The 25970-nt window shown below is 42.4% G+C and overlaps 3 protein-coding genes across 3 annotated transcripts; 2 read left to right on the top strand and 1 right to left on the bottom strand.

Moving 5' to 3' along the window:
* Positions 1–812: 812 nt before the first annotated feature.
* LOC137913568 (activating signal cointegrator 1 complex subunit 2-like) lies at positions 813–8442 on the top strand. The gene is made up of 19 exons (XM_068757210.1): positions 813–900; positions 1350–1444; positions 1533–1691; positions 1809–1982; positions 2129–2258; positions 2354–2421; positions 2692–2802; positions 2926–3038; positions 3132–3206; positions 3297–3401; positions 3490–3558; positions 3645–3719; positions 4287–4500; positions 5166–5362; positions 5859–5978; positions 6178–6402; positions 6493–6583; positions 6916–7007; positions 7801–8442. Exons 2-19 carry the CDS (start codon positions 1361–1363, stop codon positions 7970–7972), a joined length of 2274 nt encoding a protein of 757 aa, XP_068613311.1. The 5' UTR covers positions 813–900; positions 1350–1360; the 3' UTR covers positions 7973–8442.
* A 1525-nt stretch (positions 8443–9967) lies between these two features.
* On the bottom strand, positions 9968–14333 carry LOC137913588 (RING finger protein 215-like). Its single transcript, XM_068757231.1, has 10 exons — positions 14056–14333; positions 13080–13232; positions 12909–12980; positions 12718–12803; positions 12511–12565; positions 12306–12410; positions 11051–11167; positions 10644–10787; positions 10449–10551; positions 9968–9990 (listed from the first exon to the last, which is right to left on the bottom strand). Exons 1-10 carry the CDS (start codon positions 14281–14283, stop codon positions 9968–9970), a joined length of 1086 nt encoding a protein of 361 aa, XP_068613332.1. The 5' UTR covers positions 14284–14333.
* A 584-nt stretch (positions 14334–14917) lies between these two features.
* Positions 14918–25877, top strand: LOC137913582 (SEC14-like protein 2). Its single transcript, XM_068757226.1, has 13 exons — positions 14918–14971; positions 17490–17595; positions 19151–19194; positions 19997–20059; positions 20195–20383; positions 20918–21013; positions 21107–21167; positions 21319–21402; positions 21845–21951; positions 22842–22981; positions 24687–24856; positions 24986–25158; positions 25333–25877. Exons 1-12 carry the CDS (start codon positions 14918–14920, stop codon positions 25120–25122), a joined length of 1251 nt encoding a protein of 416 aa, XP_068613327.1. The 3' UTR covers positions 25123–25158; positions 25333–25877.
* The last annotated feature ends 93 nt before the right edge of the window (positions 25878–25970 follow it).

The raw sequence follows: 25970 nt of genomic DNA, 5'->3' as shown, positions 1-25970 counted from the left end.
CTCCCCACCCTACACGGTTGTGTCAAATTCCATGAACATCAATCAATAATCAACCGAGATATTGAGAAACCAGTTTTGAAGTTCCATTGACTGCAATGTTACAGAAAATGTCAAAATCCTGGATCTATTGTGGATCATCACCGAAATGTATTCAACTAATAACTATATTATCTTACTAACAGACAAACAAACCAAAGCTGGAAAAAACCTAACCTAACCTAATGGATGAATAATAATAAATAAATAATAAATAATTAATGTAATCATCAAATTATGACGCGGTGCTATTCGCAGGGAGAATCCTGCCTCATCTCTTATACTTTCCTCTGTCACATGGATGCCATTTATGCCCACTCTCTTTTTTGTTGTGGAGTCATAAACCGAGGCCTGAGGTGAGTACTTTAGATGTTGATGTTTGTTGATTTATTTGTGTGTAAGTATTTAGTAGGCCGGTCACTCCTTGGAAGGCTTTTAGGTTTTCTCCTTTTACAGATAATGGATTGTTGGATTTGAATTATTGTTTCACATAGGGCTTTAAGGATAGCTTTTTTCCCTGGAAATCATTATAAAATAATTTCATATGATCTAAAACTGTAATTCATTTGATGATATGAAACATTAAGTTTGACAAATGTGTCATAAAGAGAAGAAATCTCCTTCGTTTGAAACTTTTAGCGGATTTATTCCATCACCGTGTGACAGTAAATCACCAGCCGCCACAAGAGGGCGATACAAACAGTCATATGTACGAGTTCGCTGACGCGGGCGTCATGCCAAATTTACGTCACTTCCTGGCAAAGCCAATGACGTGTGGTCGAAGTACGCTTGGAAACTGAAATGATGAAAAACTGTGACAATTCTGATGTGATGGCTTAAAAAAAAAAAAAAGCTCCATTAGCGGTGAGTGTAATTTAGTTATTGTGCATTAGCATAAAGCCGCTAGCTCGTTAGCTTATCTCCGCCGCTATTCACCGGCGAGCTGTCAGGCCGGTCGAACTTGTGAAATTGCGGATAACTGTTAGCTAGCAAGTCATCTGAGGCCTTTTTTTTATTGTGGTCTGAGCTAAAGTAATAGATTAACGGGTAACTGCGGCGCTGAAACGTTCCACACAAACTAGCATACATTAATAGCTTCCAATAAATGTAGTAGAATGTAGAATCCATTGTTTACATTGTATATCACAGGAAAGCTAAAGACACAATAACCTGCTCAGCCTTTTATGTGTGTTGCTGCTAATGTTGAATTACATGCCCTTTGAAAACCTACAAGTTCACAGGATAACGATTATAGAAGAGTAAAATGTCATTTCTCTTAATCTAACGTGAACATTCGGTGCATGGAACTCCAGAGTGAGAAGCAATGGCCTGCGCCCAAGTGCCATTGGATGAGCAACAGGTGACCGAGGCTGACCCCCAAGGAAAAGAGCGCACGCTGCCTGCGCTGGTGAGCCGTGGCCTTCGGTTTGATACGGATCCGTACGCGACCAGACGCTTCACCAGAAACAAACCCTGTGCTCTCTGTTGAACTTCAGCACCCAGCCAGGAAGGAGGAACGCTATTTTGTGCCTTACAAGCCCCCACCCGAATACGGCTCTCCCGCTGAGGCGGAGGAGTTCTTAGAACATGCCAGGTTCATCACAGAGGACCTGGAGTGGCTGCTTTCGCTACCGCATGACAGGTTCTGGTGCCAGGTGGGGAACCGTTGAGATGAAAGCACATCTCATTAACCACGAAGATACGCCGTAGTTCAAATGTTCATTGATGGACGCTCTCCCTTCACCGCTGGCTTGGTCTGTTTTCTCCATCAGGTGGTGTTTGATGAGTCTCTCCACAGATGCCTTGATTCATACCTGCATCACGCTCCCCGCAGCCTTGACCTTGCCGCCCTGTCCTCCTCTCCTGCGGTGGCTGACGTCCAGCGCTCCATCCATAGGGCAGTCTTCTTGACCTTCCTAAGGATGGCCACACACAAAGAATCCAAGGTAGGAGCAGCACCCATATGTGAACTCAAGACGGAGCAAAGTTTTCTACCCATCCGTCCAAATACCGGTTACATTTTGATATTTTCCCTGAGTAGTGAGTACCTTGTCATACATGTAATCTGTTACTTTGTGCTCCTCTTTAACAGGAGAGCTTCATCACCCCGACTGTATTTGGAGAAATCATCTACGACAACTTCCTGTTTGACATTCCCAAAATTCTGGATCTGTGTGTGCTCTTTGGAAAGGGCAACAGCCAGCTGCTGCACAAGATGATCGGTGAACCGCGTGTTAACCGTTCGCCTTAGTCGTTGCGAAGCATATCTTTTTTTTTTTTTATTGGCGTGTAATATCTTTATCGATGCCTTTTTCAGAGAACATCTTTACAAAGCAACCGTCATACTACAGCGACCTGGTTGAGACGGTTCCCACCGTGCTGCAGGTAAGATGCGGAGCACAGATGTTCAAGTATTTTTATTATCTGTATGGCAAGTATAAGTAATAAATAATAATGGTATAGAATTGTAATAATAATTGTAATAATAATTGTAATAATAATGGTCCTGAATGTTTGTGTTTAGTTGGGTTTCAGAGAGAATTCATGACACAACAGACGCACAAATAACACACTAATTGTAAATGTGCTCTCTGCGAGATTACAGACGAATTCTTTATATATATTTTTTATCTTTATCTTTATATTCTTTATCAGGTGTTTGACACCATCCTGCATAAGTGTGGCCTCCGCTGCGAAGGGGCCACCGCCGCCGAGCCGATGAAGCTGAGCGCAAACAACACCACAGCCATGACCATGGACGAGCGGGTCAGACGGACGCACATCTGCTCATTAGCTGGCTTTTAAATCACAATGAATTTACTGTCGATGAAAATTGGACTGTAACGTTCCAGGAATGCTTCGTTGAATGTATTTCCTTCTATGTCACAGGAGCTCGTAGATCTCATTCTGTATCTCTGTGACTCAACCACCACCATTCATGCTTTCCTGGATATCTTCCCGACTGCCTGCTCCAGCTTTCATGACCACAGTTTCCTCAGCAGGTAGACGGCTGGCCTAGACTGGTATCGCCTGCGCTTACGTAGCGCTGCGCATTCTCAGAAACGTCGTGATCACTTTGTTCCCCCTCCTTTTAGACTCACCTCATTTTATGAAACCGCTGTGCCTGATCTTGAGAAGGCGTTGAGGAAGAGACACTTTGATGATAAAAGGTAAATCAGTGCCGCACTTTATAAAAAGGCCAATAAAATAAATAAAACGTGAAAACCAAATGCTGAAAAGCTCCCCAACCCGTTCTTTAGTCTTCAGCAGGACTTGTGGAAGAGGTTGTCCCACTCCTGTCGCAAGATGGTGGAGACGACTCACCTGCTGCTGCATCACAGATGTTTGCAGCCAATTCTGGAGGGGTGAGATGTCCCGTCTCTCAGCATGCGTTGGCGAGATGAGCATTACATTTAAGTGTTTTAATTCTGTTTGACATTTGTTATCTTGCAGGGGGGAAAACACGCAAACATATGCAGAGGAGCTCCTTCAACTTTTCACGTCTTTCTTACCTGAAAAACGGTAACTATTTATGCCTTCTAGGCGCTTTGTTCCTTTAAATACAAGAACTTCAAATACAATGCGTGTTCTTTTTTTTGTTTGCGCAGGTTCTTGTCGGACTACGATGAGCAGTTCCCTATTGCAGATGACGTCAGCCTCCTGCAGCAGGCCCTCCCCGTCATGTATCCGTATCACCTTTAACTGATCAAGCGGGCTCTGTCGTATAACATCCCGCGTCCTGTCCTACATATAAATAATCCATCGCAAATCATGAAAAATGTGGACAATAACTGTCGGCCTGTATTTTACAAGTACAAAAATGAGACTTCTTTAAAGATACGAGGATGTGTCGATTTGCACGTATAAATGAACGTCGTGATTTAAAGTCAGAGGGAACTTCCTTATATGGTATTACTAACAAACTGAAAGCATGTTTTCATAGCTAAAGACCAAAACGATTGATAAGCTTCACTTTTTTAAAAGTTCTTCTTCTGTGTGTTGTTTTTTTGCACTCTTGTCATTGCATTCATTCAGTATTTGTAAAGTTCGTAGGACATAAAAGATATTTCATTGCTAGAGCTCTAGAATTATCTTAAGATGTGTAAGACACCCAATCAATAATCAGATATTAGTTCCGGCCTTGGACAGGCAGCTGACGTGAAGAGACATCCAAGATGGAGGGAGATCTCAAAGCCAGGCCTCGGTGATGCGTTCAGGGATTCCACTCCTTGACTGCCTGCTTCTGTCAGTGATGAGACGCGAACGTCCTACCTGCTCCAGGGGGTGGCCAGCGCCTGGGACGGCGTTGGGCGGCGGAAGCCACAGAACCACATTCAGCACAAAGTGGGTGCCGCTGCTGCTTTCACAGCTGGCGTTAAGGTTCAGGAGGAGCAAGAGACAGAAGGGGGCGATGACCTGAGGGGAGCAGCAGCCATCTTGGATCTTCCCCAAAAAGAAAACAATGTGAGTTCTAATATTATTGTAAGATGTACGATCATGATCTTTTAATCACCACCAGTTGCACGGATAGTTTCAGGAGCCATGTCCTTGTTTTACTGGAGAATTATCATGAAGATATTTTACTATTATACTTTCCTGTAGCACATGAAATCTTCTGCAGCTGAACAAAGAGGCTCAAACGGGAAATGTTTGGATTTCTGTCATAAGTAGTGACTGATTGTTCCACATCTATTACTATGTTAACGGGAAAGGAGTGAGGCAGCAAACGGCTTTTGTTGTGTCACCTATCAGAGATCAGAGAACGTCACGTCAGCTGGTTACAACGGAATTAAATTCAACATAAAACGGGCAACTTAAAATGCAAAAGAGGCGAGTTTAAAACTAATCTAATGATGGATAAACAAAACGAAATAAAGTTGTAAACCCAAACGCCAAGCACACAACTCAGGATAAGATTTAGAAATGTATATATATGTTTAAAAAGTTGTGTGTTTATGCTGCTGTAAGTTTTAGTTGCTGGGAAACAGAATGTAGCAAATAAACTGAGTCTTCTCGGATCACTTTCAGCACTCTCTCACGAAGTGAAGTTTGATTGTGTAGCAAAGAAGACGATACAACTCTTAGGAAAAAGCGGGGACCAGGCTGAGGGCGTCCCGTTGTCATCTTAGGGTGCGGTGTGCTCGGTGAGCGGGGCTGCGCTGGAATCTCTGCTGTCGTGCATCAAGGACCTGCTGCCTGATTTAGGCGAAGGCTTCCTGCTGGCCTGCCTGCAGGAGTACGACTACAACGCTGAGCTGGTCATCAACAACATCCTCGAGGATCGTTTGGCCCCCAGCCTGAACAAACTAGACCGAGCTCTGCCAAGGTAACTCACATACAGGATGGCGGCTTTCACACGATGACGATATTTTCTACCATATTTCTGAAATTCTCTTTCACTGGTTTGGTGCCTAAAGATTCTGTCTGATGACCTGTAGACATTCTTAAAAGATGTGTAACAATCTTTCAGATTCATTTAATATTCTGCTCAGGATTTATTCTATTTCAATATGTTTCAATGTTCTTAAGCTGCGAACGATGATTATTCATCCATCTACACAACCAGAGATTACTCAAATATGTTTTCATGTAGACAGAAATTTTAACAAAGTAATTTTAAATTAATATTAAAAAGGAGAAAAGCAGAGCATACTGTCATTTTAGAAAGTTAATGCTTTAGAATTTCTGATTGATAAATAATTGATCAAAAGACTTGTGTAATTGTATAAATCCTAAACTCATCAAAGCATTTTGAAGCAAATGGAGCTGAATAAAAAGAGAATATGCTGGATGTAATGTCTATTCCTCTTGTGTCCCTTCAGGCCAGTGAAAGAGGAGCTTCCAGATGTGATGAACTCCAGATCCAACGTGTTTGATGATGACGAGTTTGACATCTTTCGCAGGGACCAGGTGGACATGTCCCGCGTCTGGAAGGGCAGGAGGTGAGAACGTAAACTCACTGACCAATCGGATGTTTTAAAGTCCAGCACTCCTTTTAATTAATAGAATATTTACAGTGGAAATAAAAACAAGCGGATGTCAAAAGTGATTGATGCCAGCGGAGAATCAAGCCGAGGAAGGTGCCGATTTGATTATTTATCCGAGGGAAAATCTAATTTTGGTACTTTCTTACTCGTACAGGAAAGGAGAGAATGTTCGAGAGATGCTGAACGACAAGAAGCACATAGCGGAGCAGAAAGCTCGTTACCAGGCCTACGAGACGGTGGTGGACGAGGTCGTCGTTGAACCTGGCGAGAGCGCAGCCACCTACGGCGTGGACGACTACGACGACGAGTACGACGACACCTACGACGTGAACCAAGTGGGCGCCAATGACCTGGATGGAGACAGTTTGTTGAACAGAAGGTGACTCGCACACACTTGGAAGCAGGACCTGAAAGGCAACTTTTAATGGGCCAGTGAATGATTATAATATCAGTTTTTGTTTCTCTGCAGACCTTTCACCATCCCACAAGTACTGAGACAAACATACAAAGCACAGGATGATGAAAAGGAAGAAGATGAAGAGGAGGAAGAGACTTTACCGGTACTGAAAACGCCTCAGACAGGAAGTGATATATTTTATACAGATGTTGACAGGACCTTTAGTGTGAGCCTTGATCTGTGAAGCTAACGTTAAACTTTTGTTTTAATAATCAGAAATTATTACAAATTCTATTCCCACTTGTGTTTCTTGGTATTTTGTGATCTAGATGGATTACGATGGTGTCTTCTGACTGTTACAAGGGAACCACTGTTCTTCCTAATAATCTTTAGTGCAGCATTTGTCTGTCAAACATTACCCGATTCCTCAAATGAAATGTGTTCCTCTTGTGACTTTCCAACTATGTACTGACACTTTAATCCATTTAATTTCAGATCAACGTGAACAGGGACCAGTTTGTGCAGGATCCAGCTGTGCTGAGGGAGCGGGCTGAAGCTCGGAGAGCTGCCATACAACAAAGGAAAGGGTAAAGGATCCGTTTAGAACTTACCCTAAAGCTCTTCAATGAAAATAAAATACTGTGACGTTCCTTTTCTTTCCCTTTACTATCTCCTTAAATAATGTTTCCTCATCTGAATGAGTACGAGTTATATGATTTCCATATTTGATTTATATGTGATTTGGTCTGAGACACCTTAATATAAAGCCCAGATAATAACATCTGGATCTGTCTAAACTGTGTACGGAGACACTTTATGCAGTAATTGTACTTTTACACTTACATAAACATATATGTAATAGTTACTCCTTTGGAAGGCTTAGTGTTCTTGATACATCCTTCTGTTTGAGGCTTGTACATATTGTCGATGTACTCGTACTGGCGTGCCAGATCACTGACGCCGACACCACACGGTCACGTTGATCGATAATTCCATCCTTCATCTCCATCGTCATCGTGCGTCTTTTCTTCTCACTCCCATCGTCACCACTCGCTTTCTTTGGATGCATCGCGTATAAGGAATACTCAGATACACCCAAAATCACGTAAATAATGGGAACGCAACACGGGAGACGCGCAGGGGACGAGTAAGGAGGGTGGGGAATACCTGAACGGAACGTGTGACGCGCGCTCGCAGCGCTCGGACATTTAGCGCCAGCATCTGGAAGTTGCTCGTGTCTCGGAACACTCGTATGTCGACGTGTCGCTGTATACAGTACGTTTGCTGTTTCTAAAATTAACTTGTGACAAAGCACAGGCCGACGTTCACCTGGTGGTCCCTTCCGCTCCTCCGTTGACGTCCCTTCGTCCTGTCTTTCAGTTTTCGACCGGAGAATCCCGGCAACGTGGTGGGAAAGCCCAAAGGCCAAGGAAAAACCAAAGACACAATTCTGGACCGGCGCAAAAAGGAGGCCAACAAGAGCCACGTGTCAAACCACAACCGCCGCACAATGGCCGACCGCAAGAGGAACAAAGGCATGATCCCCTCCTGACCTGTAGGGTGGTGCCATGCTAGTGAAGTGAACGGGACTGATAGGAGGGAGGGGTGACAGGGATCAGTGAAGAGAAAGAAGACGGGGGCCAGCTGTCTGTCCCCGTAATCATCCCGTACTTCTAACGTCATTCCGATAGTCGTCGGACATTGCCAAGCGTCTTGCCAAAACGTTTGAGACTCTGTTGAACATCCGTTTAGGTTTATGAGCACGGGAGACATTCATCTCTTTACCCAAAGGGTTTTGTTTTGTGTCGCCATAAAAACCAAAAATCAGAGACTGAGGACAAGAATAAGACTTTTATTTTTGCCAAGTAACAAATAAGTGTATAAAGATCCAGAGTTAAGGATCTTTGACATCATCGTAAGGAGGCAACACAGGAATACAATAAAGTGACAGTCAGAATTCTGGTGAGACTGAGCTTCCCTCTATTGCTGGAAGAATAAATGCTGACCTGGTGATCAAGTGTGGATGTCAGTGGAAGACTGTCCTTTATGAGAATCTAGTGTGCAGACTGCTGGCACGGTGCGTTCAAGTGCATGCATTCAACGTCATCCAGCAGGTTCATACCAGTTTTCCGATCTTCAGAAGTTTAGAGAAATAAAGCAAGTTTGACCTTTTAATAACTATGTTTGGAGGCAAGTGTTGGACGGAGAGGCCTTTCGGTCCTTCGGTTCGGTTTCCACGCACATTATTCTATTTAAAGGCAAAAGATCTATCGGAGCATTTTGGAACAAAAAGCACACGTAACCACTTTAGACAGTAAACAAAAGACATTAAATAAATGAGTTTGACATCCTTTGAGTTTTCAATCATTACTGAAATAAAGTCTGATTAGACCAACTTTTATTTTCATATTATAAAATGGAGATCTTTTGAAGTACGACTGCGACTTATCGGACGTAAAACTTTCAATACAATTATTTTCAGCAATGCTGCGACGATTATTTTCACCCACCTTTGGTGATAAAACTGCAACAGCTGACAGAAAATGCCCTCATTGCACATTGCAGTATTTAATTTTTTGTTGTTACATATAGATCATTAAAGAAATAGTTTACAGTATCGAAAAATAAATAAATTTGCTTCTGTTCTAGTTGGATTAATCTTGGTTAGGAAAATTCAGAGGCCACGAGAGACCCCAGGAAGTTGTCTGTCCCTGCTGGGAAATAAACCGGCACCATACCCAGTTCCAACTGCTACTGGTTCTGCTTCCGATGCCCATTTATTGATGCTTTTGCATTGATAAGGACCCAAACCCGCCATAATAGTAGTGCAGGAACATGGGGAAAGTGAGTTTTTCATAATATGGGACCTTTAAGTATCATTTTTAAGCTTTTTCAGGAAATATTTTCAGTTTTTTTTTTAACAGTTTTCAATGTTGCTCTAACGCAAAGTGCAAACTCCAATTCCACAGCTGCTACCGAATACTGCAGCAAATTCTGGATCACAACTACAAAACGTCTACAACAAATCGATGACAGAAGCATGACATTTGACAGTGGATGAAATCGGTCACATTTACATTCTCCTAATCCAATAAGAGAATTACTGACATCATTTGGGCCTACATGCTACTATAAAGTTACGGCCGTGACTTTCTGCTCTGGGTAGGAGTGTTTGCCAGAAACCCGGCTACCCTAGCTGTTGCCCCCCTCCCCCACCACGACAGAGCAGAAGGAGTGAAAAGTCACATTGAGCAGACATATTATTAGTTACATCTTCACTACTGCATCTCACACACACAATAATATTAATGTACAATAACATCGTCCCAGGAAGAAATACTGTTCACACGCAAGACAGCACCATCACTGTACAGGTAAAAATCCAACACAGCCCAGACAGCCGGCTAGCTACTGAGGCAAGTTTATCTTTGCCCCACAATCCTTTGCTGGAAGGTGGAAGCATGAGGTCAGTAAAAATGACTAATAATGTCATTGAGAAAGAGATGAAACGTGAACAGACCCGCTGCCATGGAGGAGGAGGCAGCTGTTAGCTGTCTTTGCACATGTTGCCTGGAGAGAGAGAAAACATTTATATTTGATTTTTATCATATATATATATATGCAACATTAGGGTATTCAGTTCATGGGCAATACAGTCTAACAGCTGTCTGCAAGTCATTTTGTTTTTTTATTACTACATTTAAACAGTCGTTGAATCATTCTGCTTCCAATTGTATCTTTTTTATTTGCGAAAATGCATAAAATTGCTTAATTGAAACGGAATTCTCAGTAGTTGAGGTTTCTAGCTGCATGGAAATTTACTAAATGAATTAAGGTATAAAACATAAACTACGGGGGGAGCTTAAATACAAAACTCCCGGCATTAAAACCAAACTAAGGAGGAAGCGAACACGACTTGAACATGGGGAACACTGACATCACTTCCTCGCCGTGTAGAGTAACCCGATTACTTTGACTCAGTCGTGGTCATGAGCGAACCACCAACAGACGGGGTCGCGTGAACTCACTCAGGATGCTGCGTTTGCACAGAGGACAGGTGTGCTGCAGCAGCAGCCAGGGATCGATGCATTCTCTGTGGTACTCGTGAAGACACGGCAGCACCCGCAGACACTGAGGCACAAACAGCACAAGACAACGGTTTGGACCAAATCGCTGCCCCGGGAGCTGCTTTAGAGACGTCAGCAGGAAGAGCGCTGGCTGACTTGGTTGTTGTTGAACGGCTCCAGACAGACGGCGCAGTCGTCCGTCTCTCCTGACTGGCGTGGGTCGCGCCACAGTTTGGGCTGACGGTATCTTTTTGTCTTCAACGACGACATTCTCTTCAGAACCGCCTGTTTGGAATGGAGCTGAGGAATACATTTTACTGAGCATGTAATTCATAACAGAAATCTGAAATTGCAAAGCAAGTAGGAGAAAGTGTCGTTAAAAGTACAACATGAAATAAAGTTAAAGCAGTAAGTACAAAACGGAAATGCGTTGCACAAGTACCAACATTTGTACTTAAGTACACTTAAGCTTACATTCAGCCGCTGTTTATTGTCATACTTGTCAGCTGATAAAGAAAAAACTTGCATCACGCCATGTTTCTCGACACCAGAGTTTACTCTACCTCCAAGTCGTCATTCAGCTGCTGGTCCTGGTACTGCCAGCGAGCCTGAACAATGACGCCGGTGCTGAGGATCAGCGCCACGAGGAGGACGGTGTCCCACAGCTGCTGCAGGTACTTCTAGACACACAGGGAACGTCCACATCACTCTACGCAGCTGATCACTTCATCAGTCTACATGAAAGTTAAACCATGCTTCCCTTTGTAGAGACGAGTAGAACATTCACTCGAGCAGCAAATTAAGAGCTTCACTTCAAAATGTAGTTCGATTTCGGTTCAAACTTTTTATTTCGTTTCTATTACTTTACTGAGTGGTAGATTGCTGGAGACATTAGACCTTAAAATAAAATAGATACCACTATTACTAATAATAACTAGAAAAGCACTCAGAGAGCGCAGACCTCTGCCAAGCAGCTCATTCCCCTTAGATTAGATTTACACCGTCCACATGGTGATCTGGATTATCACCAAAAGGTTCTAAATTGTTCTTGGTATCTTTATACAATAACCACGAAAAGTAAAAGTGAATCAGAGTTTATGTGTATTTTTAACTGATTTTTGAATCCATAAATGGAGTTTTCAATGTGAAAATTAAATATTTTTTACTGACTCCAATCTGGATCGGCTCTGGATGAAATTTGGTGGTAGGATAGAGCCCCCCCCCACCCTACATGACTGTGTCAAATTCCATAAACATCGGTGCATAATCAACCGAGATATTGAGGAACACATTTTGAAGCTCCATTGACTGCAATGTTACAAAACATTTCAAAGTGATCCAGAATCATCTGTTCCTGGTAAGATTCCCAACATTTCCTAAAAATGTCATCGCGCTCCGTCAGAACCTTTTTAGTTACCTTGCTAACAGACGGACGGACAGACAAACCCCCGCCTCGACAAAAAGTCGTTGGATAGAAAAACATTGTTTGAAGCATATCAAAGTCACACGGAAATAAAACTGCGGCATTTTTTAGCTGAATTCCATTAGTGCAGCACAATTTTCTTATGACAACCCTCCCCACCCCACTTAAAACTGTTACTCTGAGGGAATGAGAGTTTTCCTTTAGGTTGTGATTTTCCTGTTTGTAGAAATCTTATGATAATGAATCTGTCTTTATGCAGCTTTTTTTCCAGAAAGAAATTATTACGTGTAAACAGATTGATATCACACAAAAAAACTTCCCTATCGCTTTATAAAAGCCGTGTAAAAACACACGAACAGGGACCGTGTTATCAGGTGTTTGTGCGGCTTCCGTACCTGGACCTGAGAATTGGTCTCCCCCGTGCAGATGACCCCCTGCCACTCTCCGAAGCGACCTCCTCTAGATCGCCCACAGCTGGACCACAGTGTGAGTGTGGCTCCCTGCCCGAACACACAGCAGCTCAGTCATCTGTTCACTCACCACTGCAGAGTGCTAACAAGTGAGAAACACAACGTCAGCCGATAGAATGAAGGAGCTCACCAGGTTGTCCTGCAGAATCGCCCTGTAAGTGATTTTTGCCGTGGCTCGAAGGCCCCTTCAGAGAGAGAGAGACACTCAGTGCAAAGACACCTTCCATCACTGCGCAGACATACACGATCCTGAAACGTGAATGACTAGCATGAGGTAGAAATGCTATAAAATATAGTAAAGTAAACTTTGCATATTTGCGGCTTTGATGTTCTCTACCGAAGCAGAGCTCCAATCAACTTGGTGACATTTTCAGATGTCTGGATCACAATGATGGGCTTGGACAGCACCTGAGACAGATCCGTCTATGACAGAAAGTGGAGGATTTTTTTAGGTAACAGACATAACAAAAGGTGATCATTTACAATTTATCAAGGTTCACATTGGAGATAACATTTTTGCAGATTTACCTCACTGACTGTGTTTTGGTTGAGAGCCAGAATGATCAGCGCAGATGCTCCGAGGACCAATGCTCGCCTCATCTTGAACAAAAGGGGAAGCATGCTTTGAGTCAAAGCCTGTCTGAACAGAATTCTATTTAAAATTCAGTATATGTATTCAGAGAAAAGTAAACTTCTTACTTTATCGACCACTGCATCAGCAAAGGACTCCTGGTTTCCGGTGGAGGCTTTGCTGTCATCCATCTCCACGGGCACCACCCCAATCCACAGCCTCTTCTCTTTGGCATCATCTTTGGCTTTTCCTTTGCTTATATGCGTTTCCTCGCCCTGAACCTGAGGGCAGAAAGCAGATCAAACACTGGACAGCAGCTTTTAAAATTGTAAAATTAAACTTAATCCCATTAGAAATGAATTGTCTAGCTGTAGGAGGGTGTTAGCATACAGGAATGTGAAATCTTTCCCCAAAGTGGAAAAAGGGCTACTCAGCAGGGACAGATAAACATCACTTGAGACATAATTGTTCCTTTATTTTCCCACCATATTTGTAACTTTCATTCGTCTTCTTGAAGGCAAGATGACCCTAATTATCTCGTCTTCAGCCGACATAAGGGTTAGTTATGCTGGAGCCTATCCCAGCTGGCTACGGGTGAGAGGCGGGGTACACCCTGGATGAGAAGCCAGCTCATCAAAGGGTGTCACAAACAACCACTCCAGTTCCAGAGGAAACTGGAGAACCCGGAGAAAAACAACTCCCCACAGACAGGATGTACCCCGTCTTTCGCCTGAAGCCGGCTGAGATAGGCTCCAGCAGACCCACAATCTGCAAGGAGGATAAACGGCTGTAGATGAGACGATTGTGTTCGTCTCGTCTACAAGAAAATGGATGGAAAACATAAAATGCTGCCATTATTGTTATTAAATAAATCACCATAATTCATACATATCTTATAGCTCACCTCCCACTGTAAATCTTTTTCATATTATGCCATGGAGGTCTGCACTGACAGTTATGTTTTAATAATTGCTAAATTGTATTTAAATACTATTTTCCAGAGAAAACAGATAAGTTATTGTTGGGAATATTTCGTTAATGATCCAGGACATCAAACATGTAACTTTCACTATAAATGAGCAACGAACCGTCTACCCTACTCACCAGGACCAGGTCCCCCTCCAGCTGTTCTTGGTCCTCGTATCTCCGGCTGCTCTTCCCGGACTCCACCACCTCCCCCTGGAGCAGAGAGCTGACACCCGACCGCTGCTCCAGGAAAACCTCCACCAGAGCGACCTGCTCGGCATCGACCGGCGGCAGCCACGGCCACCGCAGCAGGACGAGGGGTAGCGTCACCCAGACAAAGTACCAGCAGCGAGCAGCGGGAGTCATCGCGCGAACAACACCAGGACGATCGACGGCTGAAACTGTTCCAAACACACAAACCCAACAACCATTGTTTGGGGAACGTGCTAACGTTTTAGCTCGCCGGTCAGCTGGACCTTCCGACGTAAACAACATCCGGCAACTTCCGTCCCCAACCGGAAGAGGAGAGATAGTTTTTCTAAAGGACAATTATTGTAGATAAAACCAAGTACAGTAAACACAGTAACAAGTTTTTAATATTCAATTTAGGGTAAAATCATTTCTCATTTCCTTAACTTTTGATATAATTTCTGTTTTTTTATTGCTTTTTTTTTTTTTTTTTACTGCTGAGTCAACACAACCAAAGAATAATATGGTAACATAAGATAAGTATTAGGTATCAATTTATTTCCATTAATATTGGTGAAAGCGAGTGATTTCTCCGTGAATCTCGTCGTTTTCGTTGCGGGTAGTCCTCTTGTATCGTATCTTTGGTCGCGCGAACAGGTCGGACTGGAGCTCTAGTGGGCGGCGTGACGTCACGTTCACGCTCTTTCCCCATTTAACCCCGTTACACCTGCAACTCGTCCTTTCAGCAGGAGGCGGCTGACAGAGAGGCTGAGAGGACACCGGAGCGGTAACATCACGGAGAGGTGCAGACATGAGCGGAGGAGTCGGAGACCTCAGTCCTAAACAGGCTGAGGCACTGGAGCAGGTAAGTTTAGCAGCAGAAAGATGATGATGATGATGATGATGATGATGATGATAATAATAAGCTTTCTGTAATAGTACTCTGCTCTGCGCTTTAGCATCCCCCTGATTATATTGTAAACACATGGTGTCTGGTATCACTTCAAATAATCTAAATATTGCTGACAATGAATGGCTTTTAAATATTTAAACTAAAATGTACACATTAGTTTTCAGACTAGCCATAATTAATATAAACTTTATTGTTTTGCCACTTTATGAAAAAATCAGACTGTTTTAGGGATGCAACTGACCCTTTCCTTCAATCAGCGATGGGCTGTCAGGCCCTGCAAGGCCTTCTCTGCTTGCCTAAATATAAATATCTGAATCACAGACTGATGTTATATTTTGTCCCTGAATACTTATATAATTCCAAAGGGTCTGTCTGCTTCCTTTCATAGCTTTTCTGATGGTTGTGCTGCTTCCAGTCATGTATTTTCATATTAAAGCCTCCAATCACATTTCAGCACTCATTTGTTGCCAGGCAGGGTCAAAGTCAAACAAGTCTGCCTGGAGGCCTTTACAAGCCGTTCTTGCAGGCACTCTAACACAACATGAATGTTGATGAAACTGAAGCTCACTCATCGAACTTGTTTCGTTGTTGTACGGTATTTGTACTGTGATGACAATGACAAAAGCAATCCATTCCATTCCATTCTGAATCTGCCAGCGGCATCTCAATCGTGTGACACCAACAATCTGATGAGATTGGGCATTCTCAGGCAGGTATGGCCGTGAGCTGGTTCTGCCTGCCGCTGAGTACTGTGCCCCAGTCTGGAGTCGTAGCCCCCCGTGACCAAAAGCTGGACGCCGCTCTCAACAGCGTGGACTGTCTCCAGATGCCTACGTGCCACTCCAACCAACCAACTGCCAGTCCTTGCTGGAATCGCCTCCGCAGAGATCAGGCGAGACGCAGCCACACTAGCTCTCGCTCAGAAGGCACAGTTGACAAGGAGACAACACAACATACTCACCTCAAGTTCCGTTGCCCTTTTGCCACACAGGCGCAGGAGCTGCTCCGCACAACACCTGCTGACACATGCAAGGAATGCTGGGTGATGACCAGATGGAGGGACCAGTGGAAGGCAGTAGAACCATTCAGGCTCCGCCGCTACATTGAGGATCCAACAGATGTTCCTGGCCAGGACCTGCCCCGCAAGGAGACTAATACCCTCAACCGCCTGAGGACAGGAGTTGGATGCTTTGGTGCAGCACAGCAGAAGTGGGGTCTTGCACACAGCTCCCGCGTCTGGACGATTTTGAGTTTTGTTTTTTGAGCGAGAGAGAAGCCGATACGAGGAACTCTACGAGGCGCTCCTCGCGCACCAAGAGGTCAAACGCAAGATGCGTGCGTGCACTATCGCCAACTCCATGGCAGGATTCGGGACCATATTATTTGCCAGACACAGACCAGATTTCAAGACCACGAAAAAACGGATCTTTGTCACCCGCCTCGACCCCCAGAAGTTTCGGGAATACAAGAAAATGTTCCAGCATGCAGCCTTCTTCGGTTCAACACAGAGCCACGGAGCACTTTTTGATCTGTCTCGGCTAAAAACAGAACTGAAGCGCACAAAGAATCTGTACGACAGAGTAATTTAACTGTAAGAGAGGAGGATGGATTTTGGCTTCAAATAATCCGCATTTTTAGCAAGTAAAATTTTGCTATTTTCCTAAATAATATTGCAAGATTATGAGGTTATTATTGATATTTTTCATGTGTGTCGCGGTTGTAGCTGCAGTAGAAGGAGACTTGTTCACCCTTGGTTTGTTTATAACCATAAAAATGGTTATTGAGGGGTTGATTGATTCAGACGGCGCACTACTGAAGGCCTAGATATGAAATGCACGATCCGCAACTGCCTTCAATCAATAATGATGTTATTAATCTTCTAACCAAACAGGTTTCTCTAAAAAATGTCAGAATTAATTGAAAATCGTTCTACAATGAGCCATTATTGAACTTTGTTATTGAGTACGTTTCAATAATGGGATTCTGAGTGGCGAGTTCAACGCACAATCCAAAGGATCTCTTCAATACGTAATGACTGTTGTGCCACATTTCAAACTTCAAAGTTGAATAGTGTTCATATTGGCTGAAAGCAAATGATCTTTTTTGTTGTAGTGTAAATAAACAAATGAAACCAGAGTTGTTGTTTTTGACCTGGAAAGCTGAGCTTTGCCACCCTTTTATAATCTCTTGAATATGCTGCTTGCTTTAAGACATTTAAAGTGTGCAAATTAGTCAGCATGTCACAAGTTTTCATGTCACAACAGGGCTAGGAAATGGAATAAAAAAATCTGAAATGGCTCAGTGAAACCTTACATCTGTAAACAAAGAAATGTACTGTATTCACCCCCACCCCCCCCCCACCCCCCTTTTATTTTTATTTTTTTACCTCCAGGGCATGAAATTTAACTGTTAAGACTTTGCATAAGCATCTTGGTCTCATCTTTTCTTTTCTTTACTCCTTACTCTGTAGTTTCGCGAGAGGATGCAGGACACTCTTACGGCACTTCTTGCAGAGCACAACCTTCCTACTCCACTTCCTGAAGAGTACGACTTTATGCTGTTAATATGGCTCAGAGGTGAGCAATAAATCACATGGGACATGTAATTCTTTTCAACCTCAGTTTGCTTTCACTGCAAAACATTTCTCATCATCCTTCTGTATAGCTGCAAATTATTTGCATCCATCCAACCATTTTCTTGTAGCTGAGATGATAGCAATGAGTCTCGTCTACAGCCGTTTTATCTACCTTGCGGTTTACGGGTCTGCTGGAGCGTATCTCAGCTGGCTATGGGCGAAAGGTGATGTACACTCCAGATGCTCAGCGCCAACAACACAACAAACAAAAACACACACCTATGGACAATTTATAGTGACCAATTCAGAGAATACCCACGCAGACACGGGAAGAACATACAAATTCTGCACAGAAAGGAATCAAACCTTTTTGCCTACAGCCGTATTTGTAGATAAATCCTTGTGGTGCCGTTGAGGAAGCTGCACTTTATTACATAGAGATGTGTTACAACTCATCCAAACACACCTATGTGCCGAGTTTAAGAAATATGCTCACATGATTTTCATGCCAGAACATGATACTTAAGCCATATGTGAAAAACCAGGCCTGCTATTCAGCAATGGGAAGACAATTTTTTAAAACCTTTTTTTTGTTTTTGTTAAAATTCCATTAAATATCCACACTTTGCACCATGTGAACCATAATTCAGGTATTGTATTTTAGAAAGTGTGCTTTTAAAAGTTCTTTAAACGTCCTAGATCCAGTTGAGTGGATGCATCCCTGGTTGGAGTTATATGTTCAGATGCTCATGGAAAGGGAAGCAGTGTCTTGTGGATCCCTTGTGCTGATTAGAGCACCAGTCTGGCACTCTGTGTATCGGACTAATCCTGTGTAATTGCATTAATGGCACACTGAGATGGACGACGGCCTTTCTGCCAGGAGACACTTTGATGCTGTGTTTCTGGACCTTTCCATGCAAGTTCCCAAAAAAGTCCTTTCATAACAAGAATTGAAAGCAGCACTGAAAGCGTATTGTATCTTTAATAAAGTGTTACTAAATAACCATAGCAATTATTATTCAGCTCCAAAACCTGGACAAAGAGAGTCTGTTTAGCCAGTGTAAGCTCTGAATGCTTCAAGGTCACTCAGATTCAATTGCCTTGAATAACTTAAGTCGGGTCTAATTAATGGAATGAAAACAAATGACCTGACATGGAACAGAGTGAACCCTCATGATTGGTCTCATGATGGAGCCATTGAATAGAACCAATTGGGATTTGGTTCAAAATAACCATAATGTGGTTCTCTCCAGGTTCTCCGGATTCCTGCCACCTCCAAAAACAAGCATCTTAGGTGAATTGGTCACTTCAAATGTTCTGTAGGTGTGAGTGGTTGTCTCTCTTTTGCCCTGCAATGAGCTGGTGTCTCATCCGGGGTGTACCCGGCCTCTGCCCGCAGCAGGCTAGGCTAGGCTCCAGCAGAACCATTGGCCTGCAACTTCAGATAAGCAGCTGAAGACGAGATGATTATTGCCTTCTTATCTTCAAGAATTTTGTTCATTTTTCTTCTGGAATCATCAGTTCTTCTGACTTTTCTTTCTTTTACTTGTTTTCAGCCAGAAACTTCAATGTTCAGAAGTCTGAGGCCATGTTGAGAACGGTATCGTGCTCAGCTTCACTTCCTTTCTGTTGTTCCTTTCTGTTGCATATTTTTGTAATACAGTACAAATCATATAATGCCCTGAAAGCCAACCACAATGGTTCCTGTTTTTTGGGACAAATCTATGGTGTGTGTGAAAGAGATGCTAGCTCCAGTGCAGACTATTCAGCCCAACAGTTGAGGCCTGGATGACGATTAGACAGCAGCTGTATTGCAAGGGTTCATTGAGGGGTCACATGTCTTCACAGCAGCCTGAGGAGATAAGATAGGTAGTAGTCCTGCTGGCCATGACCCAGAAGGCCAACTTGCCCCATGCACTTCATATTGTAATAAAGTTTCAAATTTTTCAATCCCATTTTCAGGTCAAGGAATTTCTTGTGAATATAAAACATCCATGGGTCTAACGTTCTGAAATTGACTGCAATGTTAAGGAAAATTTCAAACTGATCCAGAATCCAGGATCTCTTCGAGATCATCACCAAAATGTAGTCAACTGTCCCTGGTAACATTCCCAACATTTCCTGAAAGTTGTATTAAGATCCGTCCAGAACCTTTTGAGTCATCTTGCTCATGGACAGACAGACGATGGGACAGTCAGACGGACACACGCACGCTGGTGATTAAAATAAAAACTGACCCCCTTCTTGTTGACAGGACATGGTTTACATCATCCCCTGTTTTACATTTTAAGATACTTTAATTATTAAAGTGAGTTTAGCCACAGTATGTCAAAAAGTTAATCTAAGGATTCTTACTATATGTCAATATTTATACATTAACATGAATCTATATTTTCTTTCAGCATTTGGAGTTCAGGAAACAGATGAAAGTAGACACATTAGTCTCAGAGTGGCGTCCACCTGAGGTAAAAAAAATCTTGCTTGAAATAAATATGAAAAAAGCTGCTATTCTCAGTTTGCCATTTTTACTTCACTTTGGATTTGAAGGGCAGCCACGGTCATGTATACTGCAAAAACATCAAAAGGACTGCTGTTCACAGGTGATAGAGAAGTATCTGTGTGGAGGGATGTGTGGTTATGACCGCGAGGGTAGTCCCATCTGGTACGACATCATCGGACCCTTGGATCCCAAAGGCCTCTTACTGTCCGCCTCCAAGCAAGACTTAGTCAAGTCAAAGATCAGAGACTGTGAGGTCCTGCAGAAGGAGTGTGTCCTGCAGTCACAGAAGGTAAGAGCAGAGAAGGTGATAGGGTTATTTGCATATTTTCAATTGTTTAAGGTAACCGGAAGGTTTATCAAATGGGCTAGGAAAAAATACATTTTAAAAGAATGAGCTCACAAATGATTACTTTTTATACTTTATTTTTTCTTGTGAAATACTGTATTGTTTTACTTCTTGCTTATAAGAATTACTCAAATGAAACAGTCGAACAAGCTAATTCCACTCATTGATGGACGTTTTAATCGACTCTCCTCAGGTCGGATGAGCACATATACAGTGTATATATATATATATATATATTCTACTTCTACTGAAAAAGCAAGTCCTAAGATCTCGATGTCATATGAATCTATCACTCTAAAACTGTTTTACAAAGTGATTAATATTTGGTGAACAATTTGCCATTGAGGAACATTCTGGAGTTAACTTTGTGGACCTGAGGAACCAAGAATGAGTCATCAACCTCTCAAATGGCCAGCCTGCTCCATCATATTATTAATTTAACAGATTATTTTTCTTTCCGTCACTTCTTACTACCAGCTGGGGAGAAATGTGGAGTCAGTCACCATGATCTATGATGTTGAAGGTCTGGGTCTGAAGCATTTATGGAAGCCTGCTATGGAAACATATGGAGAGGTACTGAGACATACGTACTGTACATACTGTACAGTGCAAACAAAGACGAGTAGACTGGTCGACATGTTGAAGTAACATTATGTTTGTCTCCAGATCCTCCAGATGTTTGAGGACCACTATCCAGGACGCATGAAAAGACTGTTTGTCATTAAAGGTGAATTTCCTCCTTTACTTTCATGTAAATTCATGTTGATTCAGACACTTCATTGAACAATTCCACCTGATCTCCTGTAGTCACCGTTGCTTGTTTGAATCATCACTGTACCCTGATTTTGAATAATCAGAGTTTTGACTTTCTCCTGCAGCTCCCAAACTCTATTCTGTGGCCTACAACCTAGTCAAACACTTCCTGTGTGAGAACACAAGACAAAAGATCCACATCCTCGGAGGTGAGAGGCCACACATCACCTCAATTAACACCACCAAGGAGGTGGAGTTATCAATTTGATTGGTTTGTCTCACCATTAGCAGGACACGAAAGTGTTTCATGGACTTTGTACTTGGTAGAATGGTTGAATGAAGAATAAAACAGGATGACGATGTTGATCCATGAGGTCTTTTCTTTTTCTTTATGACTACCTGAATTTAGCCACTTTGATGGTACATAGGTAATGTAGTATGTCATGTAATTGAATAATTTAGATAAGCTTTCCATTTGGTTAAGTGGGACCTTTGGAACTTGTTGACGTGTATGTATCTTAGTGTATGAGTGAGTGCCCTGCTAGTTTGAGATTTCACTCAAAAACACATTCACTCCAGTCAAAGCATCTTGATTTCCACCTTCTTTCCTTCTTTCTCACGAAATGAGTTTCTGTTTCCGTGGTTTGACAGCTAACTGGCAGGAGGTCTTACTGAAGCACATTGATGCTGAGCAACTACCGGCGATGTACGGGGGTAAGCGGACTGATCCTGATGGAGATCCTCGCTGTCGAACCATGGTGAGTCGGCCGGTCGGCAGCCAAAACGCAGACCAATAGAGGCTGTGGTTCAGTGCTAAACTAGGCTGATGTTGAGTTGGGACAGACTGTTCTCTGTTGCGGATGACTAATTCACAATAGTGTTCACTTTGATTTATTGAACCATAGTGATCTTGTAATGATTGAAAACAGTAAATAAAATAAAATATAAAAATATTGTCTTTACATTTTTAAAGTCTACCTGAATTCTGTTAAATACCAGTTTCATAATCATTTGCGTCTTTTCAAAATCTCACACATAATTATAATTATAATGTGTAGTTGTCATCTATCCTTTGGATCTCCCTTCAACCGTAGATCTTTCTACGGTTGTATCAGAATAAAAAGTGGGAACAATGTAGATAGTAGCATTCTACGGTGGAGCAGGAAGAAGCAGGCTGTATGCACACCATTAAAATAGAAGTATCATTTGACTCGACTGACAGGTCTCTTGAAGGTATGTCAGTGCAGGTGCAGAATGCATGCTTGTTTTGCTGCCAGCATCTTTTCTTTTTGTCATTGCTGTTGATTTTCACAGGTGTGGCATCAGATGACTTTCATTTTCTGAAACAGGTCTTTCCGCAATTCATTCTTGCTGGAACTGACAAGTCCAAAAATGTGCATTGTGGTATATGTTGATTGGCATGAGCTCGATTAGCTGCCCATCCCACTCAGGATTTTTTTTTTTTTCTTGTCTGTGATTGGTTTTTATTTTTATGATATGTAATAAATAAATGATGTAATATTACAAGAATTCAGTAGTGTCACAGTAAGTCATGGCTTTTCCCTCATTTCTTCATTTCTCCTGACTCCAGGCTCTCAATATTTCATATTTTTGTTATCCTAATCATCATGTATGATCTTGGCTGCAGATCAACCATGTTGGACCAATTCCCCCATCCTACTATGTGCGGGACCATGTTAAGGTGGACTACGAGCGGTGCACGATCGTCAAACGAGGTTCTTCCCAGCAGTTTGACTATGAGATTCTGTTCCCGGGCTGCGTTCTAAGGTCAGGCTTAAGAGGAAGTGGAAGTTTTCAAGACACTTGTCAAGCAAACATTCACCAGCTCCAACTTCCAACAAAGGGATTAGATTTTTGGGGGGGGTTTACATCAATGTTAGTTGAATATCTGCAATAAATAATTTTCAGATGTAACCTTGGAAAGCTAAATTAAAATTAAAATAAATAGTCAGTTATACCATACTAAGAGTATTAAAAAACAGAATAGTGCACAGTGAAAATAATTACAGCTCTGTCGACAAAATATTTTTCATCCTATACAGCAGGGGTGGGCAAACCTTTTGACTCGTGGGCCATAATGGGTTCTAAAATTGGACAGAAGGGAAAAACTAGGAGCAGATGGATGGAGTGTTTTGGTGACCCACCCCATAGGAATATATATATATATATATCATGGGATCTGTAGAAAACATGTGCTTTAGTTTTGTAGGGTTTTACCAAACCCTCGTCCGGTTCTTTGTTCTCCTTCGTGGGCGCGTAGTCAATGAGGAGGACGTGGGTAAAGATTAAAATATTTATATAACAAACCGATCAGTACAAATTGGTTTAGATTATCAGCGCTGAGGTCCGATCATGTTCCTTGTGTGCGTCTCAAGTCCGAACAAAGGGCCGCCCTCTGTTTCCGTGTGTACATATCCATGGGCCCATCCCCTGAGCGGGTGGGGCTCGCCGGTGGGGCCCGCCCCCCGCTCCAGCCAATCTTACCCCCTGTTATTCAGCGTCATTATGTGTCGTCACCAATGAGACGTTCAAGTGTTATCAGTGATAATAATACTGTTGTGATGTCGGCGTGGAATCACGTCGTGGAATCCCATCTGATACGGGAATTCCCTACAGTTTGGTTGTGGAGTTTCTCAGGATGGATCTGAGGTGTTGGTCTGTGGCTGGCTTTGCAGTTAGCCTCCCGTGTTTTCGTTGACTGCTTGCTAGCATTGTTAGCATGCAGAGTTCTGGCTGATAATATATTCTTTGATAGTCTCTTGGAGTATCAGGCGTACAGTAGTTGATCGGTGTCCGGTGAAAAATTATTTAGTTGCCCACTCGACATTCTCTGTCCACTTTCCTTGTCTTAGGTCAACTCATCTTTATGGAAGGACTGCGGGGTCAAAGAGTAAAGTGCAAATGTGGAGTAATACGCCACACCTCAATTAAGGTCAATGTATCTAGATTGTGCCATCTAGTAGGAAAATGTGAGAAATGCAGGGAAAATAAAACATTTACAAGGGTTATTAATATAATTTTTTTCAAATTTGGCGGGCCGGATTAAAAAGGCCATTGTTTGCCGATGCCTGCTATACAGTATATATAGTGAGTGACCCAATATTTGGTCACAATGATTTTTATATATATTTTTAATATATACTAATAATTCTTAATTTCAAGTTGAAGTTAGCTAACAATTTTTTATTACACAAAGTATGTGATATGTATGATATAATATTACACTGTTTAGATGCATTTAGATTAGTTTGCTGAAAAATAAAGAAAGGAAAAGCAGAGAAGCCGGAGCAGAACAGCGTTTACCTGCCTTTAGCAGAGATGGATGCAGGAAGTCATAGAGAAGAATCTGTATTTCAGATGTTGAACATCAACCTAATTATACACAAAATAATGTTTTCTTTTTGTAATGAATGAAATTCCGGAAAAAAAAATCAAGTGATTTCTCCACATTTTTTTCTCCCCATCTTGGCAGGTGGCAGTTTGCCACTGAGAGTGCAGACATCGGTTTTGGGGTGTTTTTGAAGGATAGAAAGGGTGAAAGGAAGAAGGCGGCTGAAATGCGAGCTGTTGTGCCCAGCCAGCGCTACAATGCCCACCTGGTGCCTGAGGATGGGTCTCTGACCTGTGAGCGACCAGGGGTCTGTGAGTAATCCTCAAACCCTAAACACTTCAACCATGTGTTCATAGGGCTTTATGCTGTTTAGTCAGAAAACGTTAATGTGAGATCAGATCCAGCAGTGCAGAAAATATTCTCTTCTCCTCCTTCCTCAGATGTTCTGAGATTTGATAACACTTACAGCATCTTACAGACCAAAAAAATCAGTTTTACTGTTGAGGTCCTGCTCCCTGAACACCTACAGACCAACCTGCAGACCACTGGGAGGGCTAAAGAACCCTGTGCAAGCTGATGAAAACAACTAAGCATAATCACGAAGATAAAGAGAGTCAGTGTTCCTCTTCTGCTGTATGTCATTAGATCTTTGTCAGGGTTTGCTTTTTGGTTAGTTTATTTTGATCATTTGTCTTCCTGTTATTTCCTTTCATTCTATATACTATGACAAGAATCCCCATGGACCCCACTTACCCCTGTTATGGACTGTTTTCTCTCCTACCCTCAGGCAGAAGATACCGCAGCCTGCCATGCAGAACCACGAGGCTACGTGACAGCTTTCACCCAACCGCCATCAGACTTTTGAACAACTGCAAAATTCTCGGACTCTAACGCCACATAAAATACTCTCACTTTCCGTGCAATATGCTGAGAAGATCTCAGCCACACTGTTTACATGCATATTTCTTTTTGCATATACATCTTGCACAATATATATTTGTACCGTCTCCTCTTCCTCTGACCTGGTTTTTAATTTTTATTCTTTCTTTTGTTTTATCCTTTATAGTGGTTATTTAGCTGTTCCCGTTTTGCTTTTTTGATGCATAAACTGCAGAAAGGAAAAGGTGCATGAGAAAGCATCTCTTCCCATGTGGTCAGTATCTGTAATAAAACATGTTCTGTACCTAAGCAGTGCTCAAATTAACTGGATCACAAGGATGGGCTTGAACAGCACCTGAAACAGATCCGTCTATGACAGAAAGTGGATGAATTCTAGTTTACAGATAGGGATGTCCCCCCCACCGAATCATTTGATTTGGAACCGATACAGAGTCCCGATCCGATACTTCTATAATACATAAAAAAAAATAAAGAAGAGTGAAGAAACGGATCCAGGATGTTCCTTATTTTTTATTTTATTTCAAC

Source organism: Brachionichthys hirsutus, unplaced genomic scaffold, assembly GCF_040956055.1.
Source record: "Brachionichthys hirsutus isolate HB-005 unplaced genomic scaffold, CSIRO-AGI_Bhir_v1 contig_718, whole genome shotgun sequence".
Taxonomy (NCBI): domain Eukaryota; kingdom Metazoa; phylum Chordata; class Actinopteri; order Lophiiformes; family Brachionichthyidae; genus Brachionichthys; species Brachionichthys hirsutus.
This window is presented reverse-complemented; position numbering and strand designations above follow the sequence as displayed.

Excerpts from the sequence above, each read along its gene's own strand:
- LOC137913588 (XM_068757231.1), bottom strand. The coding sequence starts at position 14,283 with ATGACTCCCGCTGCTCGCTGCTGGTACTTTGTCTGGGTGACGCTACCC. Across the intron at positions 12,981-13,079 it reads CTGATGCAGTGGTCGATAAA|ATGAGGCGAGCATTGGTCCT; the intron begins GTAAGAAGTTTA and ends CTTTTGTTCAAG. Across the intron at positions 10,788-11,050 it reads AGCTGAATGACGACTTGGAG|CTCCATTCCAAACAGGCGGT; the intron begins GTAGAGTAAACT and ends TGTATTCCTCAG.
- LOC137913568 (XM_068757210.1), top strand. The coding sequence starts at position 1,361 with ATGGCCTGCGCCCAAGTGCCATTGGATGAGCAACAGGTGACCGAGGCT. Across the intron at positions 1,445-1,532 it reads AGCGCACGCTGCCTGCGCTG|CACCCAGCCAGGAAGGAGGA; the intron begins GTGAGCCGTGGC and ends GTTGAACTTCAG. Across the intron at positions 3,559-3,644 it reads TCTTTCTTACCTGAAAAACG|GTTCTTGTCGGACTACGATG; the intron begins GTAACTATTTAT and ends TTGTTTGCGCAG.
- LOC137913582 (XM_068757226.1), top strand. The coding sequence starts at position 14,918 with ATGAGCGGAGGAGTCGGAGACCTCAGTCCTAAACAGGCTGAGGCACTG. Across the intron at positions 20,060-20,194 it reads CAGAGTGGCGTCCACCTGAG|GTGATAGAGAAGTATCTGTG; the intron begins GTAAAAAAAATC and ends TGCTGTTCACAG. Across the intron at positions 21,168-21,318 it reads AAGACTGTTTGTCATTAAAG|CTCCCAAACTCTATTCTGTG; the intron begins GTGAATTTCCTC and ends TTTCTCCTGCAG.